This window comes from Thalassophryne amazonica, chromosome 16 (genome assembly GCF_902500255.1).
Source record: "Thalassophryne amazonica chromosome 16, fThaAma1.1, whole genome shotgun sequence".
NCBI lineage: Eukaryota > Metazoa > Chordata > Actinopteri > Batrachoidiformes > Batrachoididae > Thalassophryne > Thalassophryne amazonica.
In genome coordinates this window covers 21,678,696-21,695,600 of record NC_047118.1, presented here as the reverse complement: position 1 = coordinate 21,695,600, position 16,905 = coordinate 21,678,696, and the positions used below count along the sequence as shown (strand labels likewise).

Below are 16,905 nucleotides of genomic sequence, written 5' to 3'. Positions count from 1 at the left end.
AGCAGCCATTGTGGCTTGAAACGTGCTGTTTTGTAACCACTTTTTGGATTTTCAAGTAGATGCTGATTTAAAAGCCTGGTAAATATGCAAATTTGTGTTTATTATATCAATTTTGCTGCAAAAAATAAGTTTAGTACTAGTTTTGGAATATACTACATAAAAAAATGGAGAAAAATTGAAAGTTTTGCAAAGCCATGCATCCAAAGGTGGATGACCCAGTGTCTGTCCATTACGTCAACATCAATTTTTTGGAGCATTTGTATTGATATTTTTAAAGAAAACTTTAGTTGTATTAAATAAATCATCTTTTCTATTATTCCTGCTGAGTCAGGCTTGAATGTAAATGTCTGTCCATTACGTCAACATGATGGTGAAAAGCTTCTGGTCAATTTTTTACATTTTATATTTTTCAAATTATTCAAACCATCACAAATTATGAGCCAAATTTTGAAAATATTTATTGTTTACATCAAATAAAACTGGTAAAAATAACAGAAAGCTCCACTTTTTAATATCAAGTTAGTAAACATGGCTCACAAGCCAATTTTTTATAAAAAAAAAATGTGTATTTTGATCGAACTTTGACTTAAATGTGTACCTTGAATTTCTATTTTGAATCCCCTTAAACTGTTTTTCTTGATTATTGCAGTGCATAACTATGACAAAAGTAAGAAAAATGTCAAATATTATATAAAAATTGATTTTATATGGCCATGAAAATTGAAAAAAAAACAACTTGATTTTCAGATTTTTACCTCATTTTAATAGATGTTTATTTACTTAAGTGTATTAAATATGTCCAATTTTGACATTTACAGAATAGAATAAAATAAAAATTGAATGTGAAAAAGACATATCTTGTATAATGTTTTTATAAAGACACAAATATGTCAGCTGTCAATATACCGTTTTTGTCATCATTGAAATGTGAAACCTGCTGTTTTCAAACTAAATTTACATAGTGAAAATTAAATCTGATTTATAAAATAAATGCATTTTTGAATTCTACAGAGTAACAGCTTTCATTTGATGTATTACCCTTGTCTGTACCATAAATTTGATTTTTGGTGGCAAGGGGCCATTTTTAGGGGTGTTCACCATGCTTTCACTCATAAGTATTTGATCACCTGCCAACCAAGCAAAAATTCGGCTCGCACAGACCTGTTAGTTTTTCTTTAAGAAGTCCTCTTGTTCTGCACTCTTTACCTGTATGAATTGCACCTGTTTGAACTTGTTACATGTATAAAAGACACCTGTCCACACACTCGATCAATCACACTCCAACCTGTCCACCATGGCCAAGAACAAAGAGCTGACAGCTCCCCTTTATTTAAAACTCTGAGCCGTGACACCTGAACAACTTTTTTCCACCCAAATGCGCTTAAACTCTCTACCTGAGAACGCATGATGTAAAAAAAAAATTGATAAAACTTTCTTACCTGTCAATCTGGTTGTTTTCTGCATAAATAAATGTCCATTCTTTGTGCTTAAATGCCAGAGCAGGGGCGAATCCAGACAGAAAGGGTGTGTGTGTGTGGGGGCGGGGGGGGGGGGGGTTAGGGAAGTGGCCCCACACAGCAATCCTAGATTAAAGGTCCAGTTTTAAAGCCTCTTTGACGCAGTGTATATAGCATCCGGCTTGTCCGTCTGTCCGGCCGCAATTCGTTTGCCGCAACATAGCTCGGCACCTATTGCTCGCAGAAACTTCATATTTGGTGGGTACATGCCTTGGAGGAGTACTTCGCATGGGTTCGAAGGCCAGTGACCTTGACCTACTTTTCAAGGTCACCGGTGGTCACAACTGTCAAATCCTTCGCCGCAACTTAGCTTCGCACCTATTATTTATATACTCACATTTTTCACTTGGTCTGCTAAGTTAGTGATTTACGAATCATAGATGATGGCTTCTTTTTATATTTTCTTATTCTCAAACTCAGTTGGAGTGGCACCCCGATGTAATTGTATGTGTACAATGACAAATAAAGCTTCTATTCTCTAATTGGCTAATTTTCCTTTTTATTCTGAAATACGAACCTAAAAGCGAAAGCATACCGATGCCATACTTGTTGAATCATTGTTCGCAGATGATACCGGACCACATTCGAGTTTAGACGCACTGGTTTTTGGCCAAAGTTGACGTTTTATATGAATTGGTGTGAAATTTCACAGATGAGATGGCTGCCGAATAGCAAAACTGTGTACAATGATTTCAAATCTGTACAGAGTGAGGTTTTATGAGATGTCATCATTTGCACAAAACACAAACTTAAAATGGGCAAAATATTGAAGGTGGTCTAGTACGACATGTCGCAAAAAACAAACAACACGCTGCACAGTAAATTCATCCGAAAGGAATGACAATCAGTTCCTAAATGTTTCATGAAAAATAGTTTATATTTACACTTTGTCTCACAGTATTAAAATGGCTGATGGCAGCTCTTTGCTGCTCACAGATTAAAGCTACTGTACCGAACTGTGATGTCTAAACACAGGGGCGTAGCACCAAATTCTGGGCCCTAGGTACTAGCTATATTGAAGACACCCCCCCGTTATGTGCTTTTTTTATTAACACATACACCAAATTTCTAATGCATAGTCAAACCAGGTCTGAATCATGTATACCTTAGATCACACCTGGGAGTCAGAACCCTTTTTAAAGTTGGGGGAGCAATATTGAGTTGGGGGGTCTGCGGGACCAAATTGCACCATGTTCTAGAAAAATGGTGCAATTTGGTGTATTCCCGTCTGTTAAAATGCACAGGAATGCACCAAATCGCACCATTCTCGTCTGTTAAAATGCACAGGAATGCACCAAATCGCACCATTCCCATCTGTTAAAATGCACAGGAATGCATTTTATTTTTTTCTTGTGTAAAAACACAGCTTAGATGTGGTTTGACCGAAACAAATTGTCATTAAACTTAATAAAACAGGGATGAAGTGGAGGTTTAAGAGTCACTAGGTGTTCACAGGAAACAGTTATTTCTATATTTATTTATGTTCATTGTTAGTTGGTTTAATCTTTTCTGTTTTGTTTTATCAGATTCTTTTTGTCCGTTTCTCTAAAACTTTATTGTGGCATTATTAGTTATTATTACTGTTGTTGTTGTTGTTGTTTCTATTATTATTGATATATAAATAAATGAATAAAATATTACAATTTGTAATACATTTGACTCTTAAGACAACGCTGAACCATGAATTATTATACAGAAAACAAATGTGCTGACAGCTGCAACAGCTTAATGCTAACTTCAACATTGAAAACGCCATAGACATGCTAACGCGTTAGCATTGGTCCCGTTTTTAAGTTATAAAATACATCTATCAACTGTTTCAGAAGACCATAACAGGTCAGATTAACATAAAAAGGTAAATGTTACTCACAGGCATATGCTCTTTGGGGTTTTAGTGGGGAAAAATTAAGATTAAGCGAAATAAAACAAAGCACCAGATCGAATCACTGCTTCGATCTGCGAATCACTCCTTCGATTGGTTCAAGGTTCAAAGCAAAGCCGCGCTGCAGAAACGGTTGATTTTATATGGAAGAAACGAAACATTTGCGGTAAAACAAAGTTAATTAACAACTAATTGATGATTGAATTAGTTGACAACTATTTTAATAATCGATTAAATTGATTAGTTTCAGCACTACTAAACACCTCCTCTTTCTGTGAGATCCCGTTTGGGGTGTGTGTGTGTGGGGGGGTGAGTGTCGCCTGTGCGCCTGAACTAAACCATTGTACAACTGTGCAGGGGTGGAAGAGAGATCAGAGATCTTTCAATATTATTGTTAGAGCAGAATTATGTTTTGCAACATTTATACATTCATCCTAATTATATTCTTTTACAACATGAATTTTTGGACATTAATAACATGCAACACAAAAATGTATTTAATGCCAGTTTTTGTGCCCCCATGCTCTGGGCCCTGGGTACATAGTACTCATTACCTCCCGAGTCCGACGCCCCTGTCTAAACACAAATATGAACCGTGACTTCTGTGAACCTTGACACCCCTAATATATCCGGAAATATTTAGTGTGACTTACCCATACCATTACTTTTGGAAATACATTTTTTGTGAGCGCTTTGCTAAAATAACAGTTATCATGGGGGGACAAAACCCAGCAGTCATGCTGTCACTTCTCCTGTGTGTTTTTTGTCTGTCAACATTCAAAAAAATATCAGTGAGCATTTGTTCAAATCTGAAATGGAAACCCAGCTAGTGATGCCATGGTAATGAGCAGCTCCTTGGGCGGGGGGCGGGGAGAGAAGGCCATTTGATTGAATCATCCAGCATTTTGTACCACTCAGCACTGTATGTACATGTTTTAATTATAAATTGTAATAATGGCTGATCTGATTGCAAATGTTCTGAAGTGAACTGGAGCTCCGCGTGCTAAACTGTCAGCTGGACATATCCCTGCAGCATAAGTGAAACAAATGGTTCTCTTGTTTTTATGCTCTGCGCGGCATATAAGCATCCGGGTTGTCCGTCTGTCCAGTCGCAACGTAGCTCGGCAGCTATTGCTCGCAGAAACTTAATATTTGGTGGGTACATGCCTTGGAGGAGTACTTCGCATGGGTTTGAAGGCCAGTGACCTTGACCTGCTTTTCAAGGTCACCAATGGTCACAATTGTCAAATCCTTCGCCACAACGCAGCTCGGCAGCTATTGCTCGCAGAAACTTATTTGGTGGGTACATGCCTTGGAGGAGTACTTCACATGGATTCGAAGGCCAGTGACCTTGACCTCCGTTTCAAGGTCACCAGTGGTTGCATTTGTTTTGAAGGGTGGCGACCGTGACCGACTTTTATGATCACTGTTTGTCACACCCTCTAAATAAATATTATGTCAATCTCCTTTTTTTTTATTGTATATCCCAGTTTACATCAAACACATAAGGCTTCAACCAAATACCCACCTCATACAAGTACATATTACTGCACTTTACATGGAAAATAATACTGTGCGCGGGGCATTTTGTGATGAATGTCTCTAGTTTTGTTTGTTTTGGTCTGGTTTTTATTTTTCCTTGTCTTCTTCTGTGGTATGTACAGTATAACAGGCCACTTTTTCTGTTTAAGCCTTCATCCATATCTCTACCAGGTGGTGAAACTGAAGCAGATAGAACACACGCTGAATGAGAAACGTATCCTGCAAGCTGTCAGCTTTCCCTTCCTGGTGCGGCTGGAGCACTCTTTTAAGGTATGCATTTAATTATTCATCTTCTGTGTGAGTCCATCCGAGATTAGCATGGAACAGTAAAAGATTTCTCCTCTCTACAGGACAACAGTAATCTGTATATGGTAATGGAGTACGTACCCGGTGGTGAAATGTTCTCACACTTAAGGAGAATTGGTAGATTCAGGTAAGAGATGTTTAGTGACCCAGGTAAAATGATTTTGTCACAGATTGCCTGTGAAGATTGTGGTCATTGCATGTTTTGCAGTGAGCCACATGCCCGCTTCTACGCAGCCCAGATCGTACTGACCTTTGAGTATCTTCACTCGCTGGATCTTATATACCGAGATCTCAAACCAGAGAACCTGCTAATTGATCAGCAAGGTTACATACAGGCAAGAATCGCATGTTTGGTTTCTTCATTAACAATCACTTTATGTGCTTTAAAACTGCATAGCAGTAATTTAAGCCGGTACTCACAGGTGTGCTCCTTGTGTACTAGGTAACAGATTTTGGATTTGCAAAAAGGGTGAAAGGCCGAACCTGGACGCTTTGTGGAACCCCAGAGTACCTCGCACCAGAGATTATCCTCAGTAAAGTAAGTATTCTGCGACATGCACTATAAATGCTGCAGCACTTTTTGTTGCAAGGCTTCATACTATGTTATTACTGCAGTGATGAAAGTTTTCCGGATATTCACGGAAATCCAGGTTTTTACTGACGTGGCGAATGTTTCCGGGTTATTTTTGATAGCATATGTCAGAAATCATTAATGTTCCACGCCCAAACGGTGGTGGTAATGCACCATGTTGGTTTGCAAACTGCCAATAAACTCAAAAGGAGGTTTATTTTTGTTTTCCTGGATCGCTTTGGATTTAGTCTGTGGTCTCTGTTTGTAAAATTGTTTTGAAGTGTCTCTGATGAGACCTGGATATTAAATCTGATGTTTTCACGTCCTGGTCCAAGATTGAAGGATAATGTTGCGTGGCGCCACTCGTCCACACAACATCGAATGAACTTTGAGTCGTGTTGAAACGAAGAAGGAAATGGATGAAATGTTGTTCTGCTGCTGGAGATTAAAATTCATCATGAATAAATTCAAATGGGTTTGGTTCGACATGAAGGAACAAAACGCTGACCAGACTTTATTTAATCATCTTTTGTACGGAAACATTAGCTCTCCCAGTAAGTCTTTGATTTTATTAGATTGTTCTTTTGTCAGTTGACTTCAAGCTATTTCACACAAATCAAACTCTGTGTTTGGGATGAACTTCAAACATTCTCCATGCAAACATGGTATGTTAGCCTGCTAAATCTGCATTTTATGGTTTCTTCTGTTACATGGATGTGAAATATTAATATTTAACATGCTTGTAGATAGGGCTGCAACAAGCGATTATTTGGATCATCGATTAATCTGATGGGGTTTTTGCGAGAAGAATTTGAATGTTTTAAACCAAAAAAAAAAAAAAAAAAGCTACTTGTCCGGTTGGACAACGATTTAGAGCTATTACTTGTCTGATCACATTTTACACTTGTCCCGGACCATCGGACAAGCGCCCTTCACCTCACTGCTCTGGGAGACGCGCAGACAGCCTGAGCCCGACTAGCTTCATATCACTGCTTGACTTGTCATACTGAGACGTTACGACTGCTTAAACAAAAACAAACATTTGTTAACTTGCTCAGACACTGAGCTCTCCCCTTCCTCGTTGATGACTCCGACATGCTTTCGTTTGAGATGCTACGATGTTACCGTCGTAGTCCCGTGCCATGCGAGGTCCGACTTGCAAATGTTGCAGTTAACAAACGTCTTTGCGTTAACGTAAAGTGCTCCCACACTTTTGAAGTCTTGACTTTCTTCTGTCTACTTGCTTCTGCCATATTCTAAGTGTGTAGATCTTTTACGAAACAGCGTCTGATCTGCTCTGTGCACTGGTCGCTTCTGGCGCCATAATCGCTCGACACAACGCATCGATGACGCAATGTGTTGCCAACGCCTGTCGTAATCGAATTTTATCGAATGTTATCGATTCGTTGTTGCTGCCCTACTTGTAGAAGTCAGATTTTGATGTGAAAAATGTTTGTGCGTCATGGCACACCACATAAATTGAGTATCGCAGAAATACTGACATCGGCACTCGATGGAAAAATCTGTTTTATTGTTTCTCATTTATAGAAGTGAATAAATCGGTGTTTCTGAGAACTAAAAGCTATATTCAGTGTTTCAACGTTTCCTATAATCTCCCTGTGCTTCCCAAAATGCACTGCGGTGCCAGCAGAGTTCCAGCGCCTCATAGTGCGTGTAAACAGTGGCAAAGCAAGGATGAGAATGGCGCCGATTCAGCGAGTTCAAAGCGATTATGATGACACGTTCTCTCAAGTTGAGAGGATTGTCTGGAGGAGGAGTAGCACCTGTGATAAACTTCTGCCGTGGCTCGATGTTGTCTTTTTGTCCATACTTCATGAGGTGTGTTTACATTTTGCCCTGAACCGGAACTCTGCTGAAACTGACCTCTCGCGTGAGTCACGGGCCACGAAATGACACGAGATTCACAACTCCGAAACACAGAATTGGTGATTTAATGAACAGTAAATGGAGCTTTACTTGTATCAAATTTTATTTTAAGACTATCAGTTGTTATAAAAGCACAAATTGCTAAAGTCAAATGTTTAGATAAATGTAGAGAGAGAACAGTAACAGTCCCATGCATATATGTGGTTTTATAAAATGGTAATAACACCGTATTTTAATCCATGTGACAGAATCTGTATTATAGTTTTATCTTGCCAATACAGGAAAATAGTCAGACAATTTAAGAGAACACCCCAGAGAATAGTCAAGACTTAGGAGTCAAAACGGGCTTGGAGCCTTCGGCTCTTGCCAAAAATTTTCAGGGTGTTTTTTTTTTTTTTGTTGTTGTTGTTGTTGTTGCCCCCCCCCTTTTTTTTTCATCACTGTTACTGGAATTTATGTCTCTCACTTGCAGCTGTATTTCATTTCTGTAATTATTACTGTTGCTTGTATATTTTCTAATGCACGATTTTCTGTTTGTGAGCAGACACAACAGCCATTTAATTTCTTACTCTGTTGTCAAGGGTTACAATAAAGCGGTGGACTGGTGGGCTCTGGGAGTGCTGATATATGAGATGGCTGCAGGCTACCCTCCTTTCTTTGCAGACCAGCCTATTCAGATTTATGAGAAGATTGTATCAGGGAAGGTGAGCTCAAAGTAAATTTTGTAAATGTATTTCTATTTAATTTTGTGTATTTATTAATTTTTTTCCAAAAAGTATTTGTTTGTTTGATTCACACCCAACAGGAGAGATTTGGTTAAATGTCCATAGTTCTGCACTGTTGTGTAAAAAAACCAAAAAAAAACAAAAAAAAAGTGGAGGGGAAATGCTCGAATGGCTTGAAAGAATCAGTTTTTGACCCACTTGAATGCTGTATGGTGTTGACTTTAGAAAAACACTGCCAACTGCTCCTTATGCTAAAAATCCATGTCAGCTGCAGTCAAGGTGGATAGATAAATAATGCTGTATCTGTTCAAACATTTTACCTGCAGTGTTAAGCTTAATGCTGCCAGGCATCATTTCATTGCAGATGCTGTAAGCAGAAAAGAAAAATTTTTAACAGGGTGTTTTGTCAGGGTTTGCAGCTTTAACAGATGACGATGGAGCTTTGGTTCATGCTGTCGTTAAAAAGAACATTGTTTCTGGACTACTGAATCCATCCTCCAAATTTTGCAAAAGATTTTTCTTGATGTCTTTAACACAAGAGTATCAACAATATCCAAAGAACCTTTCTCTCACCCAAATCTCTGTTCCTCTGTGCTTTCTATTCATTTCATTCTTGTAATGACATTTTTTTTTTTTTTTTTGCTATCCCCAGTGTCTCCATTATTATGCTTCATATGGGCATGACCCTTTATTTCTACAATATAGTTGAGAATTCGTCATGACTTTATCATAAAAAATATTTACATACGAAATACTTCATTCAGTAGTTTCTTCTGTTCAAAGTTTTAGATAACAAATAGTATTGTCAGATGGACATACAAAGTTTCAGTTGTTTGTCTAAAAAAATAACAAACACAAAAGGTTCAGCTTCATCTAAGGTTTGCTGATCTGTCTCATTCTGTGATCACAACAGACTTATTACATCTCCATGTCTCACAGCAGCTCTCACAACTTGTGTTACATGCCCCTTGTGCACAGATTAATCTGAGAAGATCACTTATTCACACAGCAATGTTGGAATGCCTCCATCAAAACATCATCTGCATTAAAACATAGACTAATACAGTGCATCAGGAACGTATTCACAGCGCTTCACTTTTTACACATTTTGTTGCAGCCGTATTGCAAAATAGATGAAATTAATTTTTTCTTCAACACACAATACCCTTCTTCTTTGTCTTTCGGCTGTTCCCGTTAGGGGTCGCCACAGCAGATCAATCGTTTCCATCTCACCCTGTCCTCTGTATCTTCCTCTGTCGCACCATCCACCTGCATGTCCTCTCTCAAAACATCCATGAACCTCCTCTTTGGTCTCCCTCTTCTCCTCCTGCCTGGTGGCTCCATCCTCAGCATCCTTCTGCCTATATACCCTGGGTCCCTCCTCTGCACATGTCCAAACCATCTCAATCTCGCCTCTGACTTTGTCTCCAAACCGTCCCTTTGATATGTTCATTCCTAATCTTGTCCATTCTTGTCACTCCCAAAGAGAATCTCAACATCTTCAGCTCTGCCACCTCCAGCTCTGCCGCCTGTCTTTTTGTTAGTGCCACTGTCTCTAAACCATACAACATAGCTGGTCTCACTACTGTTTTGTAAACTTTCCCCTTCACTCTTGCTGATATTCTTCGGTCACAAATCACTCCTGCCACCTTTCTCCACCCACTCCACCCTGCCTGCACTCTCTTCTTCACCTCTCTACCACACTCTCCATTACTTTGAACAGTTGACCTCAAATATTTAAACTCATCTACTTTCACCACTTCTACTCCTTGTAACTGCACTATTCCACTGGGCTCCCTCTCATTCACACACATGTACTCAGTCTTGCTTCTACTGACTTTCATTCCCCTTCTCTCCAAAGCATATCTCCACTTCTCCAGACTAGACTCAACTTGCTCTCTACTCTCACTACAGATCACAAACATCATAGTCCATGGGGACTCCTGTCTGATCTCATCTGTCAACCTGTCCGTCACCACTGCAAATAAGAAAGGACTCAGAGCTGATCCTTGGTGTAATCCCACCTCCACCTTGAATGAGTCTGTCATTCCGACTGCGCATCTCACCGCTGTCACACTATTCTTGTACATGTCCTGCACTACCCTAACATACTTCTCTGCCACTCCAGACTTCCTCATACAATGCCACAACTCTTCTCTTGGCACCCTATCATAAGCTTTTTCTAAGTCCACAAACACACAATGTAACTCTTTCTGTCCTTCTCTGTACTTTTCCAACAGTATTCTCAGAGCAAACATTGCATCTGTAGTGCTCTTTCTCGGCATGAAACCATATTGCTGCTCACAGATCTTCACCTGTTTTCTAAGCCTAGCTTCTACTACTCTTTCCCATAACTTCATGCTGTGGCTGATCAGCTTTATGCCTCTGTAGTTACTGCAGCTCTGCACATCACCCTTGTTCTTGAAAATAGGAACCAGCACACTTCGTCTCCACTCCTCAGGCATCCTCTCACTTTCCAAGATTTTATTAAACAATCTGGTTAGAAACTCTACTGCCATCTCTCCTAGACAATTCCATGCCTCCATTGGAATGTCATCTGGACCAACTGCCTTTCCACTCTTCATCCTCTTCATAGCAGCCCTCACTTCTTCCTTGCTAATCTCTTTTACTTCCTGATTTACTCTCACCACATCATCCAGCCTTTTCTCTCGCTCATTTTCTTTATTCATCAACTCTTCAAAATATTCCCTCCACCTTCTCAGCACACACTCCTCACTTGTCAGCACATTACCATGTGCATCTTTTACCACCCTAACCTGCTGCACATCCTTTCCAGCTCTGTCCCTTTGTCTGGCCAATCGGTACAAGTCCTTTTCTCCTTCCTTACTATTCAACTTCTTGTACAGCTTGCAATATGCCTTTTCCTTTGCTTTTGCCACTTCTCTTCTCGCCTTACGCCGCATCTCCTTGTACTCCTGTCTACTTTCTTCATCTCTCCGAATATCCCAAAACGTTTTCGCCAACCTCTTTCTCCTTATGCTTTCCTGGACCTCTTCATTCCACCACCAAGTCTCCTTGTCTTCCTTCCACTGTCCAGATGTCATACCCAGTACTGCCCTAGCTGTCTCCCTCACCACATCTGCAGTACTTTTCCAGTTGTCCAAAATTGCTTCCCCTCCAACTAGTGCTTCTCTCACCTGCTCGCTAAATTTCACACAACAGTCTTCCTCCTTCAGCTTCCACCATCTGATCCTTTGTTGAGCTCTCACTCTCTTCTTCTTCTTTACCGCTAAAGTCATCCTACAAACAACCATCCTATGCTGTCTAGTGACACTCTCTCCTGCTACCACCTTACAGTCTGTGATTTCTTTTAGCTTGCATCACTTATAAAGAATGTAGTCCACCTGTGTGCACCTTCCTCCACTCTTATATGTTACCCTGTGCTCCTCCCTTTTATTAAAGTAGGTATTCACCACAGCCATTTCCATCCTTTTTGCAAAATCAACTACCATCTGTCCTTCCCCATTCCTATCCTTGATCCCATATCTACCCATTACTTCCTCATCACCTCTGTTCCCTTCACCAACATGCCCATTAAAGTCTGCTCCTATCACCACTCTTTCATGCTTGGGCACACTCTCCACAACCTCATCTAACACACTCCAGAAATCTTCTTTCTCCTTCATCTCACAACCTACCTGTGGGGCATATGCACTGATGATATTCATCATCACCCCTTCAGTTTCCAACTTCACACTCATCACCCTGTCAGACACTCGCTTAACCTCCAACACACTTTTAACATACTCTTCCTTTAAAATGACCCCAACACCATTTCTCTTCCTGTCCTCACCATGGTACAACAACTTGTACCCACCGCCGATGCTCCTGCTCTTACTTCCCTTCCACTTGGTCTCTTGCACACACAATATGTCTACCTTTCTCCTCTCCATATCAGCCAGCTCTCTCCCTTTACCAGTCATACTACCAACATCCAAAGTCCCCACTCTCATTTCCACCCTTCTAGTTTTCTTCTTCTCCCGCTGTTCGTGGCAACGTTTTCCTCCTCTTCTTCATCGTCTTCGCCCAGCAGTAGCCCAATTTCCACCGGCACCCTGTTGGGCAATAGCACCGGTGGCGGACGTTGTTAACCCGGGCCGCGACCGATCCGGTATGGGAATTCGATTCTGAGTCTGCATAGTTGGGTTGGCTTGTTTTACGCCGGATGCCCTTCCTGACGCAGCCCTCCTCATTTATCCGAGCTTGGGACCGACACTCAGAATGTACTGGCTGCACACCCCATGTGGCTGAGTTCAACACACAATACCCCATAATGCCAAATGAAAAAAGTGTTTTTGTGTGGGGGTTTTTTAGATTTATGCAAATAAAATCACACATACATCAATATTCTCAGTCTTTGCCATGAAGCTCAGAATTGAGCTCAGGTGCATCCTGTTTCCACTGATCATCCTTGAGATGTTTCTGCAGCTTAATTGGAGTCCACCTGGGGTAAATTCAGTTGATTGGACATGATTTGGGAAGGTGCACACACACCTGTCTACATTAGGGTTGGGTATCGGGAACCAGTTCTTTTGAGAATCATTAAGAAATGATTTGATCCACCAACATCAATGGCCTGTTTGCTTACCGATTCCCTTATCGGTCCTTCAGAGCGGCTGTTGTTTTTGAGGGTGTTTGTCGGGAAAATGATCATTTCTCTACCTTGATTGCAGACCCTGCAGCGGGTCTATAATCAACCGCTTCTGCAGCGCAACTCTGCTTTGAATCTTAAAGCAAAGAAGCAGTGTTCCGACCCGCTGCTTTGTTGGTTCTTTGCTTCACTGCTTTTCAGAAGCAGCAAATATGCTTGTTAACCCCTCTCAAAGCCATTAAAATGTAATTTGTGAGTCACTTTTCTGCAGAATAAAGTCACTACTAGGACTCCTGTCTTGTCACGAGAAAGAAATGAGAATCATCCTCCATTCCTTTCACACAGCTCCAAATGCTGCACAGCTTGCTACTGAATCAAGTTAGAAAGAGAGTCCAGTCGGAATGAATAACTTCAAAGCAAATCGCCATTTAAATCAAATGACACCTCTTTCCAAACGTTGTAATACAAACAGTAAAATGCAATCGATCAAAATGTTTTTTGCCTCCCAAAATGAGACGTCCTGCGCTGAAATGCAGCTCAGAGGTATGGAGTGACATTCATGTCAAAATGTCTGAAAGGAAATGCTTTTGACAAAAACTGCAGATTTTGTTTGTTTTGATTTATGTCCAGAAATCAAGGATCTACCATGTAGATTTTATTAAAGTCCAGACATCAAGGATCCAGTGACCAATTTCATATTTATTTACTTTATGACTCAATAAAATGTTGTTGACATAGAAAACCTGTAAAGCCTACTTTTAGTACACAGAAAATTCACAAAATTCAACTGAAAGCATCCCTACAGCATGATGCTGCTGCCACCATGCTTCACTGTAGGGATGGTGCTTGGTTTCCTCCAAACATGATGCCTGACATTCACGCCAAAGAGTTCAATCTTTGTCTCATTAGACCAGAGAATTTTGTTTCTCATGGTCTGAGAGTCTTTCAGGTGCCTTTTGTCAAACTCCAGGTGGGCTGTCATGTGCCCTTTACTAAGGAGTGACTTCCATTTGACCACTCTCCCATACAAACCTGATTGGTGGATTTCTGCAGAGATGGTTGTCCTTCTGGAACGTTCTTTTCTCTCCACAGAGGAATGTTGGAGCTCTGATAGAGTGACCATCGGATTCTTGGTCACCTCCCTGACTAAGTCCATTCTCACCCAGTTGCTCAGTTTAGACAGGCAGCCAGCTCTAGGAAGAGTCTTGATGGATCTGAGTTTCTTCTGTGTACTGATAATGGAGGCCACTGTGCTCATTGCAACCTTCAAACCAACAGAAATGTTTCTGTACCCTTCCCCAGATTTATACCTCGAGACAGTCCCATCTGACAGTTCATTTGACTTCATGCTTGGTTTGTGCTCTGACATGCATACATGTCATGCTTATTTAGGGTCTGCTCCTCTCTCTGCCCCTGACCAAGGCAGTGTCTCTACATCTGGAGTTGGTCTTCGGGCACCGGACTATGGCTGCCCACTGCTCTGTGTGGTTGGATTGTGTCTAACTGTAATTAGGATGGGTTAAATGCAGAGGACAAATTTCGTTGTGTGTATGCATGTGTACAATAACAATAAAGATTCTGGTCACTATTCTATTAATCTGTGAGACCTTATATTCAGGTGTGTGCCTTTCCAAATTATGTCCAATCAACTGAATTTATCCCAGATGAACTCCAATTAAGCTATAAAAACATCTCAAGGATGATCAGTGGAGACAGGAGGTACCTGAGCTCAATTTTGTGCTTCATGGCAAAGACTGAGAATACTAATGTACATGCGATTTCTTACACACCCGTCACACCCCTTACACACCTTGACGATTTAGCCAGCATCTGCCGACCATATTAAAAACGCTGGTATACGCTAGCATACTTCTAATAAGTTATGGGTAAGTTTTGCATAAGTTAAAAGCATGTTGAAGCATGCTGATATACGGCGAGTACATCAAAACAATTTTGGGTATTCACAGTATTTTCGATGTTTGTCAGCATATGGCTGATACGTCCCTCATAAGCGAGCCATAAGTTGTAGATAAGTTATGCAAGTGTTGGCACACGTTTGTTGTAAGGTACTCAAAAGTTGAAATATGTCCATTGATGCTGGCCATTGATTGGCTGAACAACTGAAAGCTGCAGTCCTCATGTGAACAGTTCAGACTGTTACAAATGTTAAAACCTTTCACACACAGAGTAAATATTAAAGGATTATTAACCGACTGAGAGGTCTGCACGGGGAAATACCAGCCCGACGTGTGCAAAAAACACGGAGGTCTGATATCCCCATACAGACCGAGCAAGTGAGGTTAATAATTTATTTTTTATGGCTATTAAGTTCGCCTAAAAAAAAAACCAAACAAAAAAAAAACGGGTTCACCTCCTCTGCTAACTTCAGAGCTCTGAAGCCGATCTAAACAGCGGCTTACCTCCAGGCTGACGGCCGGTGTCCCAACAGAACACTGGAGCAGAGCAGGAGCTTGTTAACAGATGGTCAAGGTTGAGCTGGGAAGCTTTCAATCTGTGTTTCTTCGGATGCTGCTTAGATATTTATGGAGCACTTTCGTGTCCAAATTGGTTTTTCTAATCGCATTTTTAGCTTCCTGATTTCTAAAGAAAATACGCATTTTGGACTGATTGTCATGGAAACTGGACCAATATGGGAAAATATCTAACTGGTAATCAGCCAATCAGAGCGAACATAGCGTTGCAGCCATATAATGAAAAAAGTCTTAATCTTACCTGTTTGTTCCAGTCCGATTCATCATCGCAGCCTGATGTAGCCACATAAAGTGGCCTCATTTTGGAAAATGATGTCTGAAAATGCTTTAGTTGCTCATCGCAGCTGAAGAAAGTTAGAGTTTTAAAAGAAGTCCCTCTGTGTTGTGATCTCAGCCTGAACCAGAGAACGCCGGCGCTTTGTGCCAAAACAAGAAACTTAACTTATTTTAAATGTTAAAACAGTCACAGCACCTCATTCATTCACATCAGTGTTTACCACAGGCATCACTCAATTCTTCAGCATTCTGCACATGATGAAAATAAAGCCCATGATCCACCAAGATAAAAATAAAATTAAAAAGTTAATTTACTCTGTTTGGCATCCATGTGGAGGGGAGAGGCCGTGTGACAGCATACATGTGCTTGATGACGTGCTCGTCGATATTTATGTGTTCTGCCTGCTGAACAAAAGGGTTCTGTCGGGCATGGAAATGCAAACCAAGCCAGACTTACTCGCTCCGACCCGCACCGTATCGTGCAGTACAGACCCAAACTGCTTGGTGGAAACGGGGTTGTCAGCATACGCTGGCTAAATCGTCATAGATAAATGTGAAAGCTGCATAACTTATCCAGCGTATTTGCCATATTTTTCATATGTCGGCATACACTGGCTAAATAGTCAAGGTATAACAGTGTTTTTAATAAATTTGCAGAAATCTGGAGTATTATGTGTAGAATTTTGAGGAAAAAATAAATTTCATCCATTTTGGAATAAGGCTGTAACATAAAATGTGGAAAAAAGTGAAGCGCTGTGAATGCTTTCTGGATGCACTGTATATGGGGTTTACAGTAACCCAATAATCGTATTTATAGTGCATTGTCATCACTACCCTTGAGTTGTAGGTCAGAGTTCTGGTGTATGTGTATGAAATGCACCATGAGATATTAGAGGTTTAAAAAATACTCTGCTGTCACTGTTTTCAGGTTCGCTTTCCATCCCACTTCAGCTCAGATCTGAAGGACTTGTTGAGAAACCTGTTGCAGGTGGACCTGACTAAACGCTTTGGCAACCTCAGAAATGGAGTCAGTGATATCAAAGGACACAAGTGGTTTGCCACCACTGATTGGATTGCCATCTACCAGAGGAAGGT

At 40.6% G+C, this 16,905-nt stretch overlaps 1 protein-coding gene across 2 annotated transcripts in view; it reads left to right on the top strand.

The window, feature by feature from the left end:
* Positions 1–16,905, top strand: part of prkacaa (protein kinase, cAMP-dependent, catalytic, alpha, genome duplicate a) — a 51,448-nt gene that overhangs the window by 29,493 nt on the left and 5,050 nt on the right. For both annotated transcript variants that reach the window (XM_034189438.1, XM_034189437.1), the window contains exons 4-9: positions 5,113–5,211; positions 5,292–5,374; positions 5,456–5,582; positions 5,690–5,785; positions 8,287–8,409; positions 16,739–16,903. In XM_034189438.1, coding sequence (XP_034045329.1) covers positions 5,113–5,211; positions 5,292–5,374; positions 5,456–5,582; positions 5,690–5,785; positions 8,287–8,409; positions 16,739–16,903 — 693 coding nt within the window. The remainder of the gene's footprint in view (positions 1–5,112; positions 5,212–5,291; positions 5,375–5,455; positions 5,583–5,689; positions 5,786–8,286; positions 8,410–16,738; positions 16,904–16,905) is intronic.